The 20,713-nt window shown below is 61.8% G+C and overlaps 1 protein-coding gene across 1 annotated transcript in view; it reads left to right on the top strand.

Moving 5' to 3' along the window:
* The window catches only part of LOC115903063 (transcription factor COE4-like), a 33,361-nt gene extending 20,490 nt beyond the window's left edge, over positions 1 to 12,871 (top strand). Inside the window, 10 exon segments of the mRNA XM_030947204.1 lie at positions 2,140 to 2,257; positions 3,470 to 3,603; positions 3,688 to 3,814; positions 6,004 to 6,092; positions 7,208 to 7,253; positions 7,256 to 7,272; positions 8,314 to 8,455; positions 9,662 to 9,841; positions 10,985 to 11,179; positions 12,546 to 12,871. Coding sequence (XP_030803064.1) covers positions 2,140 to 2,257; positions 3,470 to 3,603; positions 3,688 to 3,814; positions 6,004 to 6,092; positions 7,208 to 7,253; positions 7,256 to 7,272; positions 8,314 to 8,455; positions 9,662 to 9,841; positions 10,985 to 11,179; positions 12,546 to 12,616 — 1,119 coding nt within the window. The 3' untranslated portion in view covers positions 12,617 to 12,871.
* The last annotated feature ends 7,842 nt before the right edge of the window (positions 12,872 to 20,713 follow it).

The following is a 20,713-nucleotide window of genomic DNA, read 5'->3' as shown; positions in this document are numbered from 1 at the left end:
ACTGGGGGTGGCCCTAAAAGGGGTTTGGGGAATTTGTGGGCTTGGGGGTGACCCTAAAAGGGATTTGGGGGAGGTCTCTGAGGGGGTGGCCCTTAAAGGGATTTGGGGTCCTCTGGGGGGAATTTGGAAGACTTGGGGTGACCCCAAAAGGGATTTGGGGGAGGTCTCTGAAGGGGTGGCCCTAAAAGGGGTTTGGGTTTTCTTGGGGGAATTTGGGGAGTTGGGAGTGACCCTAAAAGGGATTTAGGGGGGGTTTCTGAGGGGGTGGCCCTAAAAGGGGTTTGGGGTCTGCTGCAGGGGTTCTAAGGGGGCTTCAAGGGGGTTTGGGGTTTCTTGGAAGGATTTGGGGGGCTGGGGGGCTTAGGGAGTGACCCTAAAAGGGATTTGGGGGAGGTCTTGGGCCTGGGGCCGCCCCCGGGATTTGGGGTCCTCGGAATTGGGGTGGAGGTGAACTGGCATTTGGGGGTCTCTGAGGGGTGGCTTAAAAGGGGTTTGGGGGGGATTTGGGGGGGTTCTAATGGGGGGGGGGGGGTCCTCTCGGGGGAATTTGGGGGATTGGAGGTGACCCTAAAAGGCATTTAGGGGTGGTCTCTGAGGGGGTGGCCCTAAAAGGGGTTTGGATTTCCCTGGGGGGAATTTGGGGCCCTGGGGGTGACCCTAAAAGGGGTTTGGGGTTTCCTGGAGGTGCTGGGGCAGGGAAGATCTGAGGGGATTTGGGGGATTGGAGGTGACCCTAAAAGGGGTTTGGGGTCTCCTGGAGGGGTCCTGAGGGGGCTTCAAGGGGGTTTGGGGTCACTTGGGGGGATTTGGGGGACTGGGGGTGGCCCTAAAAGGGGTTTAGGGGTGGTCTCTGAGGGGGTGGCCCTAAAAGGGATTTGGGGTCTCCTAGAGGGGCTGGGGCAGGGGGAAGACCTGGGGGGATTTGGGGAGTTGGGGGTGACCCTAAAAGGGGTTTGGGGTCCCCTGGGTGTCCCCTGTGGGAAGGAGCTCGGCAGTGTGGGGGTCCCCTGGGGGGACACCGCGGGGACACCACAGCTGGCACCTCCTGTGGTGTGACAGGGCTGTGACAGGGATGGGGACAGCACACACAGTGTCCCTGCAGTGTGACAGGGCTGTGACAGGGGAGGGGACACCATGGGGACACCATGGAGACAGGACAGGGACACCACTCACAGCATCCCTGTGCTGTGACAGGGGAGGGGACACCATGGGGACATTGTGGGGACACACGGGACACCACCACAGCGTCCTGTGTGCGCGGAGGGACACCATGGGGACATTGTGGAAGAAACAATAAACACCCACACATCACGCCTCTCTGTGGGTATGCCAGGGATGGGGGTGCTGTGGGGACATTGTGGGGACACCATACTCAGTGTCCCTGCGCTGTGACATGGCTTTGACAGGGATGGGGACATCGTGGGGACATCCTGGGGACACCACACACAGCATCCCTGTGATGTGACAGGGCTGTGACAGGGGCAGTGACACCATGGGGACATCATGGAGATGCCACACACAGCGTCCCTGCGGTGTGACAGGGGAGGGGACACCATGGGGACATTGTGGGGACACCACACCCAGTGTCCCTGCGGTGTGACAGGGCTGTGACAGGGGAGGGGACACCATGGGGACACCACAAGGACAGCACATACAGCATCCCTGCAGTGTGACAGGGGAGGGGACACCATGGGGACACCGCAGGGACAGCACAGGGACACTACACACAGCGTCCCTGTGGTATGACAGGGATGGGGACACCATGGGGACACCGCAGGGACAGCACAGGGACACTACACACAGCGTCCCTGTGGTATGACAGGGATGGGGACACCATGGGGACATTGTGGGGACACCACACACAGCATCCCTGTGGTGGGACAGGGCTGTGACAGAGGAGGGGACACCATGGGGACATGGTGGGGACACCACACACAGCGTCCCTGCGCTGTGACAGGGCTGTGACAGGGGAAGGGACACCATGGGGACACCACGAGGACAGCACATACAGCATCCCTGCAGTGTGACAGGGGAGGGGACACCATGGGGACACTACAGGGACGCCACACCCCAGTGCCCCTGCGGTGTCCCCAGACAGGCCAGGCCACCACGGGGTGACGGTGTCCCTTGTCCCCGCAGGTGGTGGTGTCCACCACGGTGCACGTGGACGGCCACGTCCTGGCCGTGTCCGACAACATGTTCGTCCACAACAACTCCAAGCACGGCCGGCGCGCCCGGCGCCTCGACCCCTCCGAAGGTCAGGGGACACCTGGGGACATCTTGGGGACATCTTGGGGACATGTGTTGGGGCCCTACCAACATAGCCTGGCACCTCCTGGGTGATTCCTGTGTCCCCATCCTGCTGTCCCCACCCTGCTGTCCCCAATGTTTGTGCCCATCCATGGTTGGGTGCCCATGGGTGCCTCCCCATCTGTGTCACCGTGGCCACCTTGGGGACACCTTGGGGACATGTTTTGGGACCCTGCCAGTGTGACTTAGCACCCCCTGGGTGACCCCACCCTGTGTCCCCACCCTGCTGTCCCCAGTGTCTGGTGGGCCCACCCATGGGTGTCTGTCCCCATCCATGTCACCATGGCCACCTTGGGGACATCTTGGGGACATATTTTGGGACCCTGCCAACGTGGCCTGGCACCCCTGGGTGATCCCTGTGTGCCCACCCTGCTGTCCCCACCCTGCTGTCCCCAAGTGTCCGTGCCCATCCAGGTTGGGTGTCCATGGGTGCCTCTGTTTGTCCCCACCCGTGTCACCATGGCCACGTGTGCGTGTCCCCAGCCATGTCCATGTGGCCACCTGTGATTGTACCCATCCGTGTCCTTATGTCTGTCCCTGGTCATGTCCCTGTGGCCACCTGTGTGTCCCCAGCCATGTCCCCATGTCCCTGTGGCCACCTGTGTGTCCCACTCCATGCTCTCATGTCCCCATCAATGTCCATGTCCCTATGCTGTCCCTATCCATGTCCCCATGTCCCCATGTCTGTCCCCACATCTGTCACAATCCATGTCCATGTCCCCATCCATATCTGTGTCCCCATGCCGGTCCCCGTGTCCCCACATCTGTCCCACTCCATGTCCCCATGCCTGTCCCCATGTCCCCATGCCTGTCCCAGTCCATGTGCCCATTCCTGTCCCCTCTTCCCTGCCCCCACCCCACTGTCCCTGTCCCCATGTCCGCATGTGTGTCCCCATGTCTGTCCCACTCCATGTCCATATCCCTATGGCTGTCCCCATGTCCCCATGCCTGTCCCCTCTTCCCTGTCCCCCTCCACCTCTCTGTCCCTGCCATTGCTGTCCCTGTCCCCCCCACCCCTCTGTCCCTGTCCCCATGTCTGTCCCACTCCATGTCCATATCCCTATGGCTGTCCCCGTGTCCCCATGCCTGTCCCCTCTTCCCTGTGCCCCCCACCCCTCTGTCCCCGTCCCCTCCCCACGGCTGTCCCTGTCCCCTCCAGCAGCCACCCCCTGCATCAAGGCCATCAGCCCCAGCGAGGGCTGGACCACGGGCGGTGCCACCGTCATCGTCATTGGGGACAACTTCTTCGATGGCCTCCAGGTGCTCTTCGGCACCGTGCTGGTGTGGAGCGAGATACGGCCGCGGTGGCACGGGGACACCCTGGGGACACCCTGGGGACACCCTGGGGACACCGCTGAGGCCGTGTCCCCCCCGCAGCTCATCACCCCCCACGCCATCCGCGTGCAGACGCCCCCCCGGCACATCCCGGGGGTCGTGGAGGTGACATTGTCCTACAAGGCCAAGCACTTCTGCAAGGGCGCCCCGGGACGCTTCGTCTACACCGGTGAGCAATGGGGACGGGCGGCTGGGGACATTGGGGGGGGGGTAATTCTGCAGGGAGCACTTCTGCAAGGGTGCCCCACGGTGGGGACAATGGGGACAGGGACGCCGGCATGGGGACATTGGGGGTGGGGAGGTGACACTGTCCTGCAGGGCCAAGCACTTCTGCAAGGGTGCCCCGGGATGCTTTGTCTACACCGGTGAGGGACAATGGGGACAGCGGGGCTGGGGACAGTGGGGATGGGGACAGCGGCATGGGGACAATGGGCATGGGGTGGGGACATTGTCCTACAAGGCCAAGCACTTCTGCAAGGTCACCCCAGGATGCTTTGTCTACACTGGTGAGGGACAATGGGGACAACGGGGCTGGGTGGGGACATCGGGACTGGGGAGGGAGCATTGGGACCGGGGACATCGGGACTGGATGGGGACATTGGGGCTGGGGACATTGGGACTGGGGACATTGGGATTGGGTGGGGACATTGGGGCTGGGGACATTGGGACTGGGGACATCAGGATTGGGTGAGGATATCGGGGTTGGGGACATTGGGACTGGATGGGGACGTTGGGACTGGGGACATCGGGATTGGGTGGGGATATCGGGATGGAGACATTGGGACTGGACTGAGGACATTGGGATGGGGACACTGGGACTGGGGTGGGGACATTGGGGCTGGAGTGGGGACATCGGGGTTGGGGACAGCGGCACTGGAGACATTGGGACTGGGGTGGGGACGTTGGGACTGGGGTGGGGACATCAGGACTGGATGGGGACATCGGGGTTGGGATGGGGACATTGGGGCTGGACTGGGGACATTGGGATGAGGACATCAGGACTGGGGTGGAGACATCGGGACTGGGTGGGGACATTGGGATTGGGGTGGGGACACCTGGGATTGAGATAGGGACACCCAGGAATGGGATAGAGACTGCTCAGATTGGGATAGAGACACCTGGGACTGGGATGGGGACATTGGGATTGGGGTGGGGACATTGGCGCTGGGGTGGGGACACCTGGGAATGGGACAGAGACTGCTGGGATTGGGATGGGAACACCTGGGGTTGAGATAGGGACATTGGGAATTGGGATGGGGACACTTGGGAATGGGGTGGGACATTGGGGTTGAAATGGTGACACCTGGGACTGGGATAGGGGTATCCTGGAACTGAGATGTGGACATCGGGATTGGGATGGGGACACCCAGGAATGGGGTAGAGACCACTGGGATTGGGGTAGAGACACCTGGGAATGGGATGGGGACACCAAGAGTGGGGTGGGGACATTGGGAATGGGATGGGACACCTGGGATTGAGGTGGGGACATTGGGTATGGGATGGGGACACCCAAGAATGGGATGGAGATTGCTGGGATTGGGATAGACACACCTGAGAATGGGATGGGGACGCCTGGGATTTGGGATAGAGGCCGCTGAGATTGGGATGGAGACACCTGGGAATGGGATGGGGACATCGGGATTGAGTTGGGGACATGGAGGTTGGGATGGGGATGTCCTGGAATTGGGATGGGTACATTGGGAATTGGGATGGGGACATTGGGAATGGGAAGGGGACGTTGGGAATGGGAAGGGGACACCTGGGATTTAGATGGGGACACCTGGAAAAGGGATGGTGACATCGGGATTGGGATGGGGACACCCGGGAATGGGACAGAGACTGCTGAGTTGGGAATTGGGACACCTGGGAGTGGGATAGAGTGTTTTGGGATTGAGACCCGGCAAGGGGACACATAACCCCAAAAAGGGTTGGAGACCCCCGAGATTGGGATGGGGAGCACTGGGATTGGGATGGGAAGTCCTGGGTTGGGGACACCTGGGATTGGGGTGGGGACACCTGGGATTGGGATGGTAACACCTGGGATTGGGATGGGGACACCTGGGATTGGGGTGGGGACACCTGGGATTGGGATGGGGACATCTGGGATTGGGGTGGGATGGGAACGCCTGGGATTGGGATGGGAACACCTGGGATTGGGGTGGGGACACCTGGAACTGTGACACGGACTCCTGGGTTGGGGACAGAAACCCCAGGAAAGGAACACAGACCCTGGGAAGGGGACAGAGCCCCTGTGACAGTGACACAGACACCTGGGACAGTGCCCCGGGCCTTGGGACAATGTCCTAGCCCTGGGGACGCAGTGACTGTGACAGTGACAGCGGTGTCCCCTGTCCCCAGCGCTGAACGAGCCCACCATCGATTACGGGTTCCAGCGGCTGCAGAAGGTGATCCCGCGGCACCCCGGGGACCCCGAGCGCCTGCCCAAGGTAGGGGACAGTGACAGCGACACCCCCAGGGGACAGGAGGGACGCCCCGGGGACACGGGGGTTCCCTGGCAGTGCCCCAGGGGCAAAGGGCAGGGAGGGGGTGGCAGTTGTTGTGTCCCCTGGGTGGGGCAGGGCTTGGGGCAGGGAGGGATGGGGGGGGTTGGGGACACAGGGGGGACATGGGGGGGTTATTGGGGACACAGAATGGGGACATGGGGGTGTCATTGGGGACACAGAATGGGGACACGGGGGAGTTTTGGGGACACAGGATAGGGACATGGGGGGGTCATTGGGGACACAGGAAGGACACAGGGGGGCCATTGGGGACACGGAATGGGGACACAGGGGGGACATGGGGGGGTCATTGGGGACACAGAATGGGGACGACGGGGGGGACACGGAGGGGAGTAGTTGGGGACACAGAATGGGGACATGGTGGGGTAACTGGGGACACAGAATGGGGGGTCAGGGGTGGTGACCAGGGGGACATGGTGGGGTCACTGGGGACACAGAATGGGGACACAGGAGGGACACGGGGGGGTGTCACTGGGGACACAGGAGGGACACGGGGGGGTCATTGGGGACACAGAATGGGGACATGGGGGTTCATTGGGGGCACAGAATGGCAGGGGGGTTCAGGGGTGGTGACCGGGGGGACACAGGAGGGTCTTCGGGGACACAGAATGGGGACATGGGGAGGACACAGGAGTGGTCATTGGGGACACAGAATGGGGACATGGGGGGGGTCACTGGGGACACAGAATTGGGGGGTCAGGGGTGTTGACCAGGACGGACACAGGAGGGTCTTCGGGGACACAGAATGGGGACATGGGGAGGACACAGGAGGGTCTTTGGGGACACAGAATGGGACACAGGGGGGACACGGGTGGGGGGGTCATTCTGGACACAGAATGGGGACACGGGGGATGATCATGGGGGGACACAGAATGGGCATCACTGGGGGCACAGAATGGGGGGCACAGGGGGACCATGGGGGGACATGGGAGCATCGCTGGGGGCACGAAGTGGGGACACAGAGGGACCATAGGAGATGGGCTGGGGGTGCAGCACCCCCTGACCCCCCTGTCCCCTCGCTGTCCCCTCGCTGTCCCCAGGAGGTGCTGCTGAAGCGCGCGGCCGACCTGGTGGAGGCGCTTTATGGGGTCCCCACAGCAACCAGGTGTGTGGGGACCCCTTGGGGACACCCCTGGGACACCCCTGGGACCCCCCATCCTGGGACACCCCCTTGGGAACCCCTGGGACACCCCTGGGACACCCCCACCCTGGGACACCCTCGAGTCCCCCCCTGCCACACCTGGAGGGCCCCGGTCCCCTGCCCAGCCCCGGGAGGTGACACCAGCTGGGACAGTCCCAGCCACCCCGGCCCATCCCAGGGTCACCCCGGGCTCTGTGGGTGGTGGGGTGACACCGAGGGTGGCACTGTGGGGTGGCAGCAAGGGGTGACACTGAGGGTGGCACTGTGGGGTGGCAGCAAGGGGTGGCAGCAAGGGGTGACACTGTGGGGTGCGCGTGGGGTGGCACTGTGGGGTGACAGCAGTGGGTGGCACTGTGGGGTGGCACTGTGGGGTGACAGCGAGGGTGACACTGTGGGGTGGCAGCGGGGTGACACTGTGGGGTGGCACTGTGGGGTGACAGCAAGGGGTGACACTATGCTGGAGGGTGGCTCTGCTGGGTGACATCAAGGGTGGCACTGTGGGGTGACAGCAAGAGGTGACACTGCAGGGCACCATCGGGGGGTGACGGTGAGAGGTGACACTTGAGGGTGACACTGTGCTGGAGGGTGACACTGTGGGGTGGCACAGAGAGGTGACACTGAAGGGTGACATCAAGGGTTTACTCCGTGGGGTGACACTGAGGGGTGGCACTGCAGGGTGACATCGAGGGGTGACACTGTGAGGTGACATTGAGGGGTGACACTGTGACACTGAGGGGTGACACTGTGAGGTGACACTGTGGGGTGACACTAAGGGTTTACTTTGTGGGGTGACACTGAGGGGTGACACTGCAGGGTGACGCCGAGGGGTGACACTGAGAGGTGACACCAAGGAGTTACTCTGTGGGGTGGCACCATGCTGGAGGATGACACTGTAGGGTGACACTGTGAGGTGACACTACCAGGTGGCACTGCGGGGTGCCACACAGAGGTGCCACCGAGCAGTGCCACCCTCCCTCGGTGGTGACACCACTGCTGTGTCCCCAGGACGTGCTGCTGAAACGGGCGGCCGACGTGGCCGAGGCTCTCTACAGTGTCCCCAGGGCCCCCGCGCACGTCACTGTCCCCTCCTTCGGCGGGGGACAGCTCGGCCTCGCCATGGGCGACTCCCCGCAGGGCTCCGAACAAGGTGCGCAGTGGCCTCGGGGTGGCGGGAGGGCTTTTGTCACCTCCCCGCGTGGTGCCACCTGTCCGTGTCCCCTCAGAGCTCTGCATAAGGTGCGCGATGGCCTCGAGGTGGCCTCGGGGTGGCAGGAGGGCTTCTGTCACCTCCCCGGCTGGTGCCACCTGTCCCTGTCCCCTCCGGGCTCTGTGCAAGGTGCGCGATGGCCTCGAGGTGGCCTCGGAGTGGCGGGAGGGCTTTTGTCACCTCCCCGGGTGGTGCCACCTGTCGCTGTCCCCTCAGAGCTCTGCATAAAGTGTGCGATGGCCTCGAGGTGGCCTCGAGGTGACCTCGGGGTGGCAGGAAGGTTTTTGTCACCTCCCTGCATGGTGCCACCGTGTCGCTGTCCCCTCTGGGCTCTGTGCAAGGTGCGCGGTGGCCTCGGGGGCTTTTGTCCCCCGTGCAGGCGGTGCCACCTGTGGCTGTCCCCGCAGGGCTGTGACCAAGGTGCGAGGTGACCTCAAGGTGACCTCGGGGTGGCGGGAAGGTTTCTGTCCCCTCCCCGGGTGGTGCCACCCGTCACTGTCCCCGCAGGGCTCCCCATAAAGTGTGCGATGGCCTCAAGCTGGCCTCGGGGTGGCAGGAGGGCTTCTGTCACCTCCCCGGCTGGTGCCACCTGTCCCTGTCCCCTCAGAGCTCTGCGTAAAGTGCGCGATGTCCTCGAGGTGGCCTCGGGGTGGCAGGAAGGTTTTTGTCCCCTCCCCGGGTGATGCCACCTGTCGCTGTCCCCTCAGGGCTCTGTGCAAGGTGCGCGGTGGCCTCGGGGTGTTGTGTCCCCTGTGCAGGCGGTGCCACCGTGTCGCTGTCCCCTCAGGGCTGTGGCCAAGGTGCGAGGTGACCTCTGGGTGGCCTCGGAGTGGCAGGAGGGCTTCTGTCCCCTCCCTGGGTGGTGCCACCCGTCACTGTCCCCTCCGGGCTCCACATAAGGTGCACAATGGCCTCGAGGTGACCTCGGGGTGGCCGGAGGGCTTTTGTCCCCTCTCCAGGCGGTGCCACCCGTCCCTGTCCCCTCAGGGCTCTGTCCAAGGTACGCGGTCGCCTCGGGGCGTTGTGTCCCCTCCCCGGCGGGTGCCACCGTGTCGCTGTCCCCTCCGGGTTCTGTCCAAGGTGCGCGGTGGCCTCGGGGCGTTGTTTCCCTCTCCAGGCGGTGTCACCGTGTCGCTGTCCCCGCAGGGTTCCAGCGCAGCCCCGGGACGCCCCCGGCGCGGGGGTTCGGCCCCCCGGGCTCGGCCCCCCAGCCCGGCTTTGCCGGGGCCACCGGGGGCTTCGGCGGGGCCACCATGGCCGGCCTGGGCGTGCCCGGGTCCCCTCCGAGCTTCCTGAACGGCTCCACTGCCACCTCCCCCTACGCCAGTGAGTGACACACCTGGGGACACCCGTGGGGGGGGGGACAGGGGTTCAGGGGGGTCCCCAAAGCCGGGTGACAGCCCTGGGGGGGTCCTGAGGTCACGGCCCCAAAGTCACTGTGGGGTTCCTGGGGGTCCCCAGAGGCATGGGCCAGCCCTGTGGGGTCCCCAAAGCTGTGTGACAGCCCTGGAGTGTCCCCAAAGCCATCACTGAGCGGGAGAGAGGGAGTGGGGACATGGTCAGCTGAGGTGGGACAGCCCTGTCCTTGTCCCCATCCCTCTCCTTGTCCCCATCCCTGTCCTGGCCCATCGTTGTCATTGTCCTTGTCCCCTCCTCTCTCCTTGTTCCTCTCCCCATCCCTATGCCTGTCCCTGTCCTTGTCCCCTTCCCTGTCATTGTCCCCGTCCCCATCCTGGCCCATTGTTGTCATTGTCCCTGTACCTGCCTCTCTCCCTGTCCCTGTGCCTGTCCCTATCCTTGTCCCCTTCCCTGTTGTGTCCCCATCCCTGGCCCCATCCCGGCCCTGTCCTTGTCCCTGTCTCTGCTTCTCCCTGTCCCCATGCCTGTCCTGGCCCTGTCCCCATCCCTCTCCCATCCCTGTCCCCATCCCTGTCCCCATCCTGGCCCTGTCCCCATGCCTGTCCTGTCTGTGTCCCCATCCCTGTCCCCATCCCTGTCCTGTCCCTGTCCCCATCCTGTCCCTGTCCCCATTCCTGTCCTGTCCCTGTCCCCATCCCTGTCCCCGTCCTGTCCCTGCCTCTCTTCCTGTCCCTGTCACCATCCCACATCCCCATCCCTCTCCTGTCCCTGTCCCTATCTCTGCCCTGTCCCCATCCCTGTTCCATCCCTGTCCCCATCCCTGTCCTGTCCCCGTCCCCATCCTGTCCCTATCCCCATGCCTGTCCTGTCCCTGTCCCCATCCCTGTCCTGTCCCCGTCCCCATCCTGTCCCTATCCCCATGCCTGTCCTGTCCCTGTCCCTGTCCCCATCCCTGTCCTGTCCTCGTCCCCATCCTGTCCCTATCCCCATGCCTGTCCTGTCCCTGTCCCCATCCCCATCCCTGCCCTATCCCCATCCCTGTCCCACCCCTCCCATCCCCTCCCGTTGTCCCTGTCCCCACCCGAGCCGTGTGTGTGGCTGTCCCCTCAGTCCTGCCCGCCAGTCCCCCGCTGGGCGCCTCGTCCGTCGCTGTCACTTCGGGCGGGGGCACTGCCACCTCCTCTCCGGGTGGCTTCTCCTTCTCGCCGGTGACGATGATCTCGGCCGTGAAGCAGAAGAGCGCCTTCGCCCCTGTGCTGCGCCCGCAGGGCTCCCCCCCGCCCGCCTGCGCCAGCGCCCTGCAAGGTCAGCTGCCACCGAGGCCACCAAGGCCACCAAGGCCACTATGGGCCCTGACACCCAGCCCCAGGTGGTCCTGCCCCGTGGAGGGTCCCTGGTGTCACCACACTGCTGTGTCCTGTACCTGGGCATGGTTGGGACTGCCCTGTGCCACCCTTGTGCCTCTCTGTCCCCAGTGTCCCCAGTGTCCCCGAGGTCCCTGACCCCCATCCCCCGCCCCATGGAGGGTTCCCAGTGTCACCGTGCCCCTTGTACCTTTCTGGGTCTCTGGTCAGGGCTCTGCTCTCTGCCACCCGAGTCTCTGTCCCCAGTGTCCCCAAGGTCCATGACATCTGTCCCCAAGTGGCTCCTGCCCCATGGAGGGTCCCTGGTGTCACCACACTGCTGTGTGCTGTGCCTGGGCATGGCTGGGGCTGCCCTGTGCCACCCGTGTCCCTCTCTGTCCCCACTGTCCCCAGGTGGCCCCTGCCCCATGGAGGGTCCCTGGTGTCACCACACTGCTGTGTCCTGTACCTGGGCATAGTTGGATCTGCCCTGTGCCACCCGTGTCCCTCTCTGTCCCCAGTGTCCCCAAGGTCCATGACATCTGTCCCCAGCCCCATGGAGGGTTCCCAATGTCACCGTGCCCCTTGTACCTTTCTGGCTCTGTGGTCAGGGCTCTGCTCTCTGCCACCCAAGTCTCTCTCTGTCCCCAGTGTCCCCAGGGTTCCTGACATCTGCCCCCAAGTGTCCCTGTCCCACAGAGTGACCTTGGTGTCACTGTAATCCTTGGACCTGCCCAATGTCCTGCCCATGGGCGTGGCTGGGGCTGCCCTGTGCCACCCTGGGGCCTGTCCCGCTGTGTCCCCCAGTGTCCCCAAGGTCCCCAGTGTCCCCAACACCCACCCCGAGTCCCCCTGCACCACAGAGGGTCCCCAATGTCACTGCACTCCCTGCCTGATGTCCCTGCCCGTGTGACACCCATACCTGGGGGTTGTCCCATGCCACCCGCCTCCCTGTCCCCCTGTGTCCCCAGTGTCCCCAAGGCCCCCAGTGTCCCCAACACCCACCCCAAGTCCCCCTGGCCCACAGAAGGTCCCCAGTGTCACCGCACTCCCTGCCCGTGTGACACCCATACCTGGGGGTTGTCCCATGCCACCCGCCTCCCTGTCCCCCTGTGTCCCCAATGTCCCCAAGGCCCCCAGTGTCCCCAACACCCACCCCAAGTCCCCCTGCCCCACAGAGGGTCCCCAGTGTCACCGCACTCCCTGCCTGATGTCCCTGCCCTGTGCCACCCACGTCCCTGCCCCACTGAGTCCCCAGTGTCCTCAGTGTCCCCAATGTCCCCAGTGTCCCCAATGTCCCCGGCTGACGCTGTCCCCACCCTGCCCAGACCCAGCTTTCGAGGACTCGGACAAATTCCACGCTCCGGGGCGGCCGCTCCAGGGATTGGCCTATTCCTAAGGACGGCGTCTCCGGAGGGGCTCCGCACCCCCCATCCCGCCGGGACAAGGACTGGGGACATACCTGTCCCCTCCCCTCGGAGCTGGGCGGAGCCGCCAGACCCAGCGGGATGAGGGGACCCGGCCCCCCGATGTCCCCACCCCGGGTGGCCCCGGCCTGGCCTGGCTGAGGGGGGACTTGGGGAAATCCTGGAATGAGCCAAAATTCCCGGGTTTGGCCTCGGGAAGAGGCGGAGAGAGCTGGGAATGGGGCGGAGGAGGGATGGAGGGGTGGAGGCGCCGGGATGGGCGGGAGGGGTGGTCCAGGATGGGAGGGATGATCCAGAAAAGGATGGATGATCCAAGGTGGGATGGATGATCCAGGATGGGATGGAAGCTCTGGAATAGGATGGATGATCCAAGGTGGGATGGAAGCTCCAGGATGGGAGGGATGATCCAGAATAGGATGGATGATCCAAGGTGGGATGGATGATCCAAGGTGGGATGGAAGCTCCAGGATGGGAGGGATGATCCAGAATAGGATGGATGATCCAAGGTGGGATGGATGATCCAAGGTGGGATGGATGATCTGGAAAAGGATGGATGATCCAAGGTGGGATGGATGCTCCAGGATGGGATGGATGATCCAAGGTGGGATGGATGATCCAAGGCGGGATGGATGATCTGGAAAAGGATGGATGATCCAAGGTGGGATGGATGATCCACGTGGGATGGAAGCTCCAGGATGGGTTGGATGGTTGAAAGTGGGATGGATGTTTCAAGGTGGGATGGATCATCCAAGGCGGGATGGATGATCTGGAAAAGGATGGATGATCCAAGGTGGGATGGATGATCCAAGGTGGGATGGAAGCTCCAGGATGGGAGGGATGATCCAGAATAGGATGGATGATCCAAGGTGGGATAGATGATCTGGGAAAGGATGGATGATACAAGGTGAGATGGATGATCCAGGATGGGAGGGATGATCCAGAAAAGGATGGATGATCCAAGGTGGGATGGATCATCGAAGGTGGGATGGAAGCTCTGGAACAGGAACATCATCCAAGGTGGGATGGATGCTCCAAGTTAGGGTGGATGATCCAGGTGGGATGGAAGCTCTGGGATGAGATAGATGCTCCAGGTTGGGATGCATGCTCCAGTTTGGGATGGATGATCCAAGGTAAGATGGATGATCCAGGTGGGATGGATGTTCCAGTGTGGGATGGAAGCTCTGGAAAAGGAAGGATCATTCAAGGTGGGATGGATTCTCCAGATTGGGATGGATGATCCAAGCTACATGGGATGGATGATCCAGGCGGGATGGATGCTCCAGGATGGGGTTGGATGATCCAGGTGTGTTGGATGCTCTGGGATGAGATGGATGCTCCAGGTGGAATGGATGATCTAAGGTGAACTGGGTGCTCCAAGTGGGATAGATGCTCCAAGGTGGGATGAATGTTCCAAGGTGGGATGGAAGCTCTGGAAAAGGATGGATGATCCAAGGTGGGATAGATGCTCAAAGGTGGGCTGGATGTTCCAACGTAGGATGGATGCTCCAGAAAAGGATGATCCAAGGTGGGATGGATGCTCCAGGTGGGATGGATGTTCCAGGTGGGATGGATGATCCAAGGTAGGATGGATGATCCATGTAGGATGGAAACTCCAGGATGGGTTGGATGATCCAGGTGGGATGGATGATCCAAGATGGGATGGATGATCCAAGGTGGGGTGGATGCCTCAGGTGGGATGGATGTTCCAAGGTGAGATGGAAGCTCTGGAAAAGGATGGATGATCCGAGGTGGGATGGATACTCCAGGATGGGAGGGATGTTCTAGGTGGGGTGGAAGCTCCAAGGTGGGGTGGAAGCTCTGGAAGATGGTGGATGATCCAAGGTGGGAGGGATGATCCCAAGTGGGATGGATGCCCTGGAATAGGGTGGATATTGAGGATTAGAGGGATGATCCAGGAGAAGATGGATGGTCCTGGGCAGGGGGGATGATCTGGAGTGGGATGGATGATGGATGGATGGATGGATGGATGATGGATGGATGGATGGATGGATGGATGGATGGATGGATGGATGGATGGATGGATAGATGGATGGATGGATGATGGATGATGGATGGATGGATGGATGGATGGATGGATGGATGGATGGATGGATGATGGATGGATGATGGATGGATGATGGATGTATGGATGGACGGACGGACGGATGGATGGATGGATGGATGGATGGATGGATGGATGGATGATGGATGATGGATGGATCCTCCAAGGCAGGACGGCTGATCTGGGACAGGATGGATGCTCCCAGGACAGATGGATGCTCCAAGGTGGGACGGACGCTCCGGGTGGGAATGTCCTGCATCCCCCAGGATGGGACGGATGCTCCGGTGGGACCCGGCTCCTCCCGCCTTTCCCGGCTCTCTCCCCGCTCCAATCCAGAGCTTCACCCACAATTCCAGAATCCCAGAATCCCAGATCCTGGATCTCCTCCTGTCCGAGATCAGGGTCCTGATGCCACCCGGGGCGTGGGGACACCGCGGTCCCTGTCCCTTGCCATTAATTATCGCCATTATTAACGATATTAATTACCAGAATTATTTCGACCGCAGGGAGGGGGGAGGTCCCTGGGCGACCCTGTCCCCTCTCCCAGCCGGGAATTTTGTACATAAAATGGGAAGAATTCCCAACATTCCCCTTTTTCCCCGCTCGGGGGTGGCTCGTGTCCCTCCCCTCCGTGTCTGTCCCCTCTCGGTGTCACCGCGTGTCCCCCCCACCCCGGGCTGGGGGGGTGACCCTTGGGGACAATGTCCCCCCAAAATGTCGCGGAGGTGGCGCAGGGCGTGGCCGGGGGCCCGAATGGGAATTAAAGACCTCGTGGAAAAGCTGCGGCTCCCGGGATTTGTCACCGCCCGGCACGGTAACACCGGTGTCACCCCGCTGTCCCCACCCCTTGGGGACACAGCGGGGTTGTCCCCACGGCTCGTTCCCAGCGCTGGGATCCCGGGAATGCTCCAGGCCCCAGCCCCGTGTCCCCTCCCCCGCCGCCCAGGCCACCCCCGGTCGCCTCCAGCTGCGGTGTCACCTCTTGTCACCTCCCCCCGCCCCCGCGCGCCGGGATGAGCGCAGGAGGAGCTGGAATTAATTGCGTTAATCAAGAAAGGTTAATGAGGAGGCGGCGGTGCCAGCGCGGGGAGGAGGCGGGGGGGGGGTGGCACAGCTGGCACCGGCACGGGGATGGCGACACCGGGCGGGGACACCGAGCGGCGACACGGGGCTGGCAGCGCGGCTGGGGACACCGCGTGACCCCCGTGGGGACGGGGGGGGGACACCGTGACCAGCCTGGGGTGGTGGCACCGTGAGTGAGCACGTGTGGCATGGGTGGTGGGGACAGTCGCGGGTATTGGGGACACACGCAGGGGTTGGGGACAGTCACAGGTGATGGGGACAGTCACGGGTGTTGGGGACACACGCAGGGGTTGGGGACAGTCACAGGTGATGGGGACAGTCGCAGGTGATGGGGACAGGCACGTGGCACAGGTGGTGGGGACACTCACAGGTGGTGGAGGCACGCACAGGTATTGGTGGCATGCAAAGGTGTTGGGGACACTCACATGGCACATGCTGGTGACAATCACAGGTGTTGGGGACACTCACAGGTGTTGGGGACACTCACAGGGGATGGGGACAGTCACAGGTGATGGGGACAGGCACATGGCACAGGTGGTGGGGACAGTCATGGGTGTTGGGGACAGTCACAGGTGGTGGGGACAGGCACATGGCACAGGTGGTGGGGACAGTCACGGGTGTTGGGGACAGTCACAGGTGGTGGGGACAGTCACAGATGGTGGGGACAGTCACAGGTGATGGGGACAGTCACAGGTGATGGGGACAGGCACGTTGCACAGGTGGTGGGGACAGTCACGGGTGTTGGGGACACCCGCTGGGGTTGGGGACAGTCACAGGTGGTGGAGGCACGCACAGGTTTTGGTGGCATGCAAAGGCGTTGGGGACGCTCACATGGCGCATGCTGGGGACGATCACAGGTGTTGGGGACACTCACAGGTGTTGGGGACACTCACAGGTGATGGGGACAGTCACATGGCACAGGTGTTGGGGACAGTCACGGGTGGTGGGGACAGTCACAGGTGGTGGGGACAGTCATGGGTGGTGGGGACAGGCACGTGGCACAGGTGGTGGTGACACGCAAGTGGCACATGCCGTGGGGATGCTCCCAGGTGGTGGGGACAGGCACAGATGGTGGGGACATGAGGTGGGGACACTCACATGGCACAGGTGGTGGGGACACACTCAGGTGTTGGGGACATGCAAGTGGCACATGCCATGGGGACACTCCCAGGTGTTGGGGACATGCACAGGTGGTGGGGACATGTTGTGGGGACACTCACATGGCGTGCGTGTTGGGGACACACATGTGGCACTTCCCATGGGGACATTTGCAGGTGGTGAGTTCATGCCCAGGTGTTGGGGACATGAGGTGGGGACAGGCAGGTGGCACAGGTGGCGGGGACACACGGATGGCGCACAGGAACACACACGTGGCACGTGCTGTGGGGACACTCCCAAGTGTTAGGGACATGCACAGGTGTTGGGGACACATGTGGAACATGTTGGGGACACACTCAGGTGTTGGGGACACACATGTGGCACTTCCCATGGGGACAGTGACAGGTGGTGAATTCATGCCCAGGTGTTGGGGACATGAGGTGGGGACAGGCAGGTGGCACAGGTGGTGGGGACATGCATGTAGCACATGCTGTGGGGACATTCACAGGTGTTGGGGACAGGTGGTGGGGACACACGTGGCACTTGTCATGGGGACACTCAGGTGGTGGGAACCTGTCTGGGTGTTGGGGACACACATGTGGCACACTGTGGGGACAGTCACAGGTGCTGGGGACACACATGTGACACGCTGTGGGGACAGTCACAGGTGCTGGGGACACACGTGTGGGGACAGTCACAGGTGCTGGGGACACACGTGTGGCACGCTGTGGGGACAGTCACAGGTGCTGGGGACACACGTGTGGGGACAGTCACAGGTGCTGGGGACACACGTGTGGCACGCTGTGGGGACAGTCACAGGTGCTGGGGACACACATGTGGGGACAGTCACAGGTGTTGGGGACACACGTGACATGCTGTGGGGACAGTCACAGGTGCTGGGGACATGCAGTGGGGACAGTCACAGGTGCTGGGGACACACGTGTGGCACACTGTGGGGACAGTCACAGGTGCTGGGGACATGCAGTGGGGACATGCATGTGGGACAGGGGTTGGGGACATGCAGAGGGACCCTGCGTATGGCACAGGCGACGGGGACACGCTAAGGGCACCACATGATGGTTATGGGGACAATCCCGTGGTGGCACCAGTCGTGGGGACACTCACGTGGCACAGGGGTGGGGGACATGCACCGGTGGCCCTTCCCATTCCCGTGGGTGCCCTCGGCTCTGACCTCTCCCAAATCCCGAATTTCCCCCAAATCCCCAGGTCCCTGTCCTGGCTCCGCAGGGTTTGGGGTCATGACTGATCCCAGGATTTGGGGCCAGGAGAAATGGGAAGGGATAAAGCCAAGAGGGGAAAAGTGGGAATGGGATAAACCCAAAGAGGGAAAAGTGGAAATGGGATAAACTCAAAGAGGGAAAAGTGGAAATGGGGTCGGATAAACCCAAAGAGGGAAAAGTGGAAATGGGATAAACTCAAAGAGGGAAAAGTGGAAATGGGGTCGGATAAATCCAAGGGGGGAAAAGTGGGAATGGGATAAACCCAAAGAAGGAAAAACGGGAAAGGGATAAAGCCAAAAAGGGAAAAGTGGGAATGGGATAAACCCAAAGAGGGAAAATTGGGAATGGGGTAAACCCAAAGAGGGAAAAGTGGAAATGGGGTCGGATAAACCCAAAGAGGGAAAAGTGGGAATGGGATAAACTCAAAGAGGGAAAAGTGGAAATGGGGTCGGATAAATCCAAGGGGGGAAAAGTGGGAATGGGATAAACCCGAAGAAGGAAAAACAGGAAAGGGATAAAGCCAAAAAAGGAAAAGTGGGAATGGGATAAACCCAAAGAGGGAAAAGTGGAAATGGGGTTGGATAAAGCCAAAGGGGGAAAAGTGGGAATGGGAAAAACCCAAAGAAGAAAAAACAGGAAAGGGATAAAGCCAAAGGGGGAAAAGCGGGAATGGGGTCAGATAAACGCAAAGAGGGAAAAGCGTGAATGGAATAAACCCAAAGGGGGAAAACTGGAGTGGGGTCGGATAGACCTAAAAAAGGAAAAATGGGAATGGGATAAACCCAAAGGGGGAAAAGCAGGAATGAGGGGATGGGATCAGGGGGATATAATGAAAAAGGGGGATCCCAAATCCCAGATCCCATCCCGGTTTGGGGCGGAACCAGAGATTCCAGATCCCGAATCCTATTTTGGTTTGGGGTGGGATGGGGGATCCCAGATCCCGGATCCCATCCCGCTTTGGGGTGGGATTTGGGATCCCAGATCCCAATCCCATCCAGGTTTGGGGCAGGATCAGGGATCCCAGATTCCAGATCCTGTATCCCATCCCGGTTTGGGGTGGGATCAGGGATCCCAGAGCCCATCCCGGTTTGGGGCAGGACTGGAGATCCCAGATCCCAATCCCATTCTGGATTGGGGCAGGATTGGGGATCCTAGATCCCCGATCCCATCCCGATTTGGGGTGGGATCAGGGATCCCAGATCCCAATGCCATCTCGGTTTAGGGAGGGATCAGGGATCCCAGATCCCAGATCCCAGATCCCAATCCCAGTTTGGAGCAGGATCGAGGACCCCAGATCCCAGATCCCATCATGCTTTGGGGTGAGATCAGGGATTCCAGATCCTGGATCCCAATTCCATCCCAGTTTGGGGTGAGCTCAGGGATCCTGGATCCCAGATCCTATCCCAGTTTGGGGCAGGATCAGGGATCCCAGATCCTGGATCCCATCCTGGTTTGGGGTGAGATTGAGGATCCCAGATCCTGAATCCTGGATCCCATCCCGGTTTGGGGCAGGACTGGAGATCCCAGATCCTGGATCCCATCCCAGTTTGGGGTGAGACTGGGGACCCCAGATCCCAATCCCACCCCGGTTTGGGAAGTGATCAGGGCACCCCGGATCCCAATCCCATTTTGGGGTGGGATCAGGGATCCCACATTCCAGATCCCGGATCCCATCCTGGTTTGGGGTGGGATTTGGGATCCCAGATCCTGGATCCCATCACATTTTGGGGTGTGATCGGGGATCCCGGATCCCAATCCCATCCTGGTTTGGGGTGGGATTGAGGACCCCAGATCCCGGATCCCATCCTGGTTTGGGGTGGGATTTGGGATCCCAGACCCCATATCCCATCCCATTTTGGGGTGGGATCAGGGATCCCACATTCCAGATCCCAATCCCATCCCATTTTGGCGTGGGATCAGGGACCCTGGATCCCATCCCGGTTTGGGGAGGGATCAGGGACCCCAGATCCCAATCCCATCGCGGTTTGGGGTGGGATTGAGGACCCCAGATCCCAATCCCATCCCGGTTTGGGGTAAGATCGGGGACCCCAGATCCCAATCCCATCCCGGTTTGGGGCGGGATCAGGGACCCCGGATGCCAATCCCAGCCCAGTTTGGGGTGGGATTGAGGACCCCAGATCCCGGATCCCATCCCGGTTTTGGGCAGGATCGGGGACCCCGGCTCCCAATCCCAGCCCGGTTTGGGGCGGGATCTCCCGGAGCCACTTTCTGGGAAAGGCCGGGGCTGGAAAGAATTCCCAAAAATAGCCGGGGGCGGGGCCATTCCCAGCTGTTCCCGCCGGGAATGCAAATCCCATAACGGGGGTGGGGATCCCAAAATCCCCCTGGGGACACAAAAAGGGGGGCGTGGGAACCCCAAATTCCCATCCCAGGGAAAACTGGGGAGATGGGGATCCCAAAATTCCCTCCTTAGGGAAAAAGGGGGATTGAGGACCCCAAAATCACTCCCAGTGTCCCCAGAGTGGGGTGGGGACCCCAAAATTCCCTCCTTGGGGACAATGGGAAACTGGGGACCCCAAAACTCCCTCTTGGGGACAATTTAGGGCTGCGGTGTCCCCAAAATC

The sequence above is a fragment of the Camarhynchus parvulus genome, chromosome 4 (genome assembly GCF_901933205.1).
Source record: "Camarhynchus parvulus chromosome 4, STF_HiC, whole genome shotgun sequence".
In the NCBI taxonomy this organism is placed as follows: Eukaryota; Metazoa; Chordata; class Aves; order Passeriformes; family Thraupidae; genus Camarhynchus; species Camarhynchus parvulus.
This window is presented reverse-complemented; position numbering and strand designations above follow the sequence as displayed.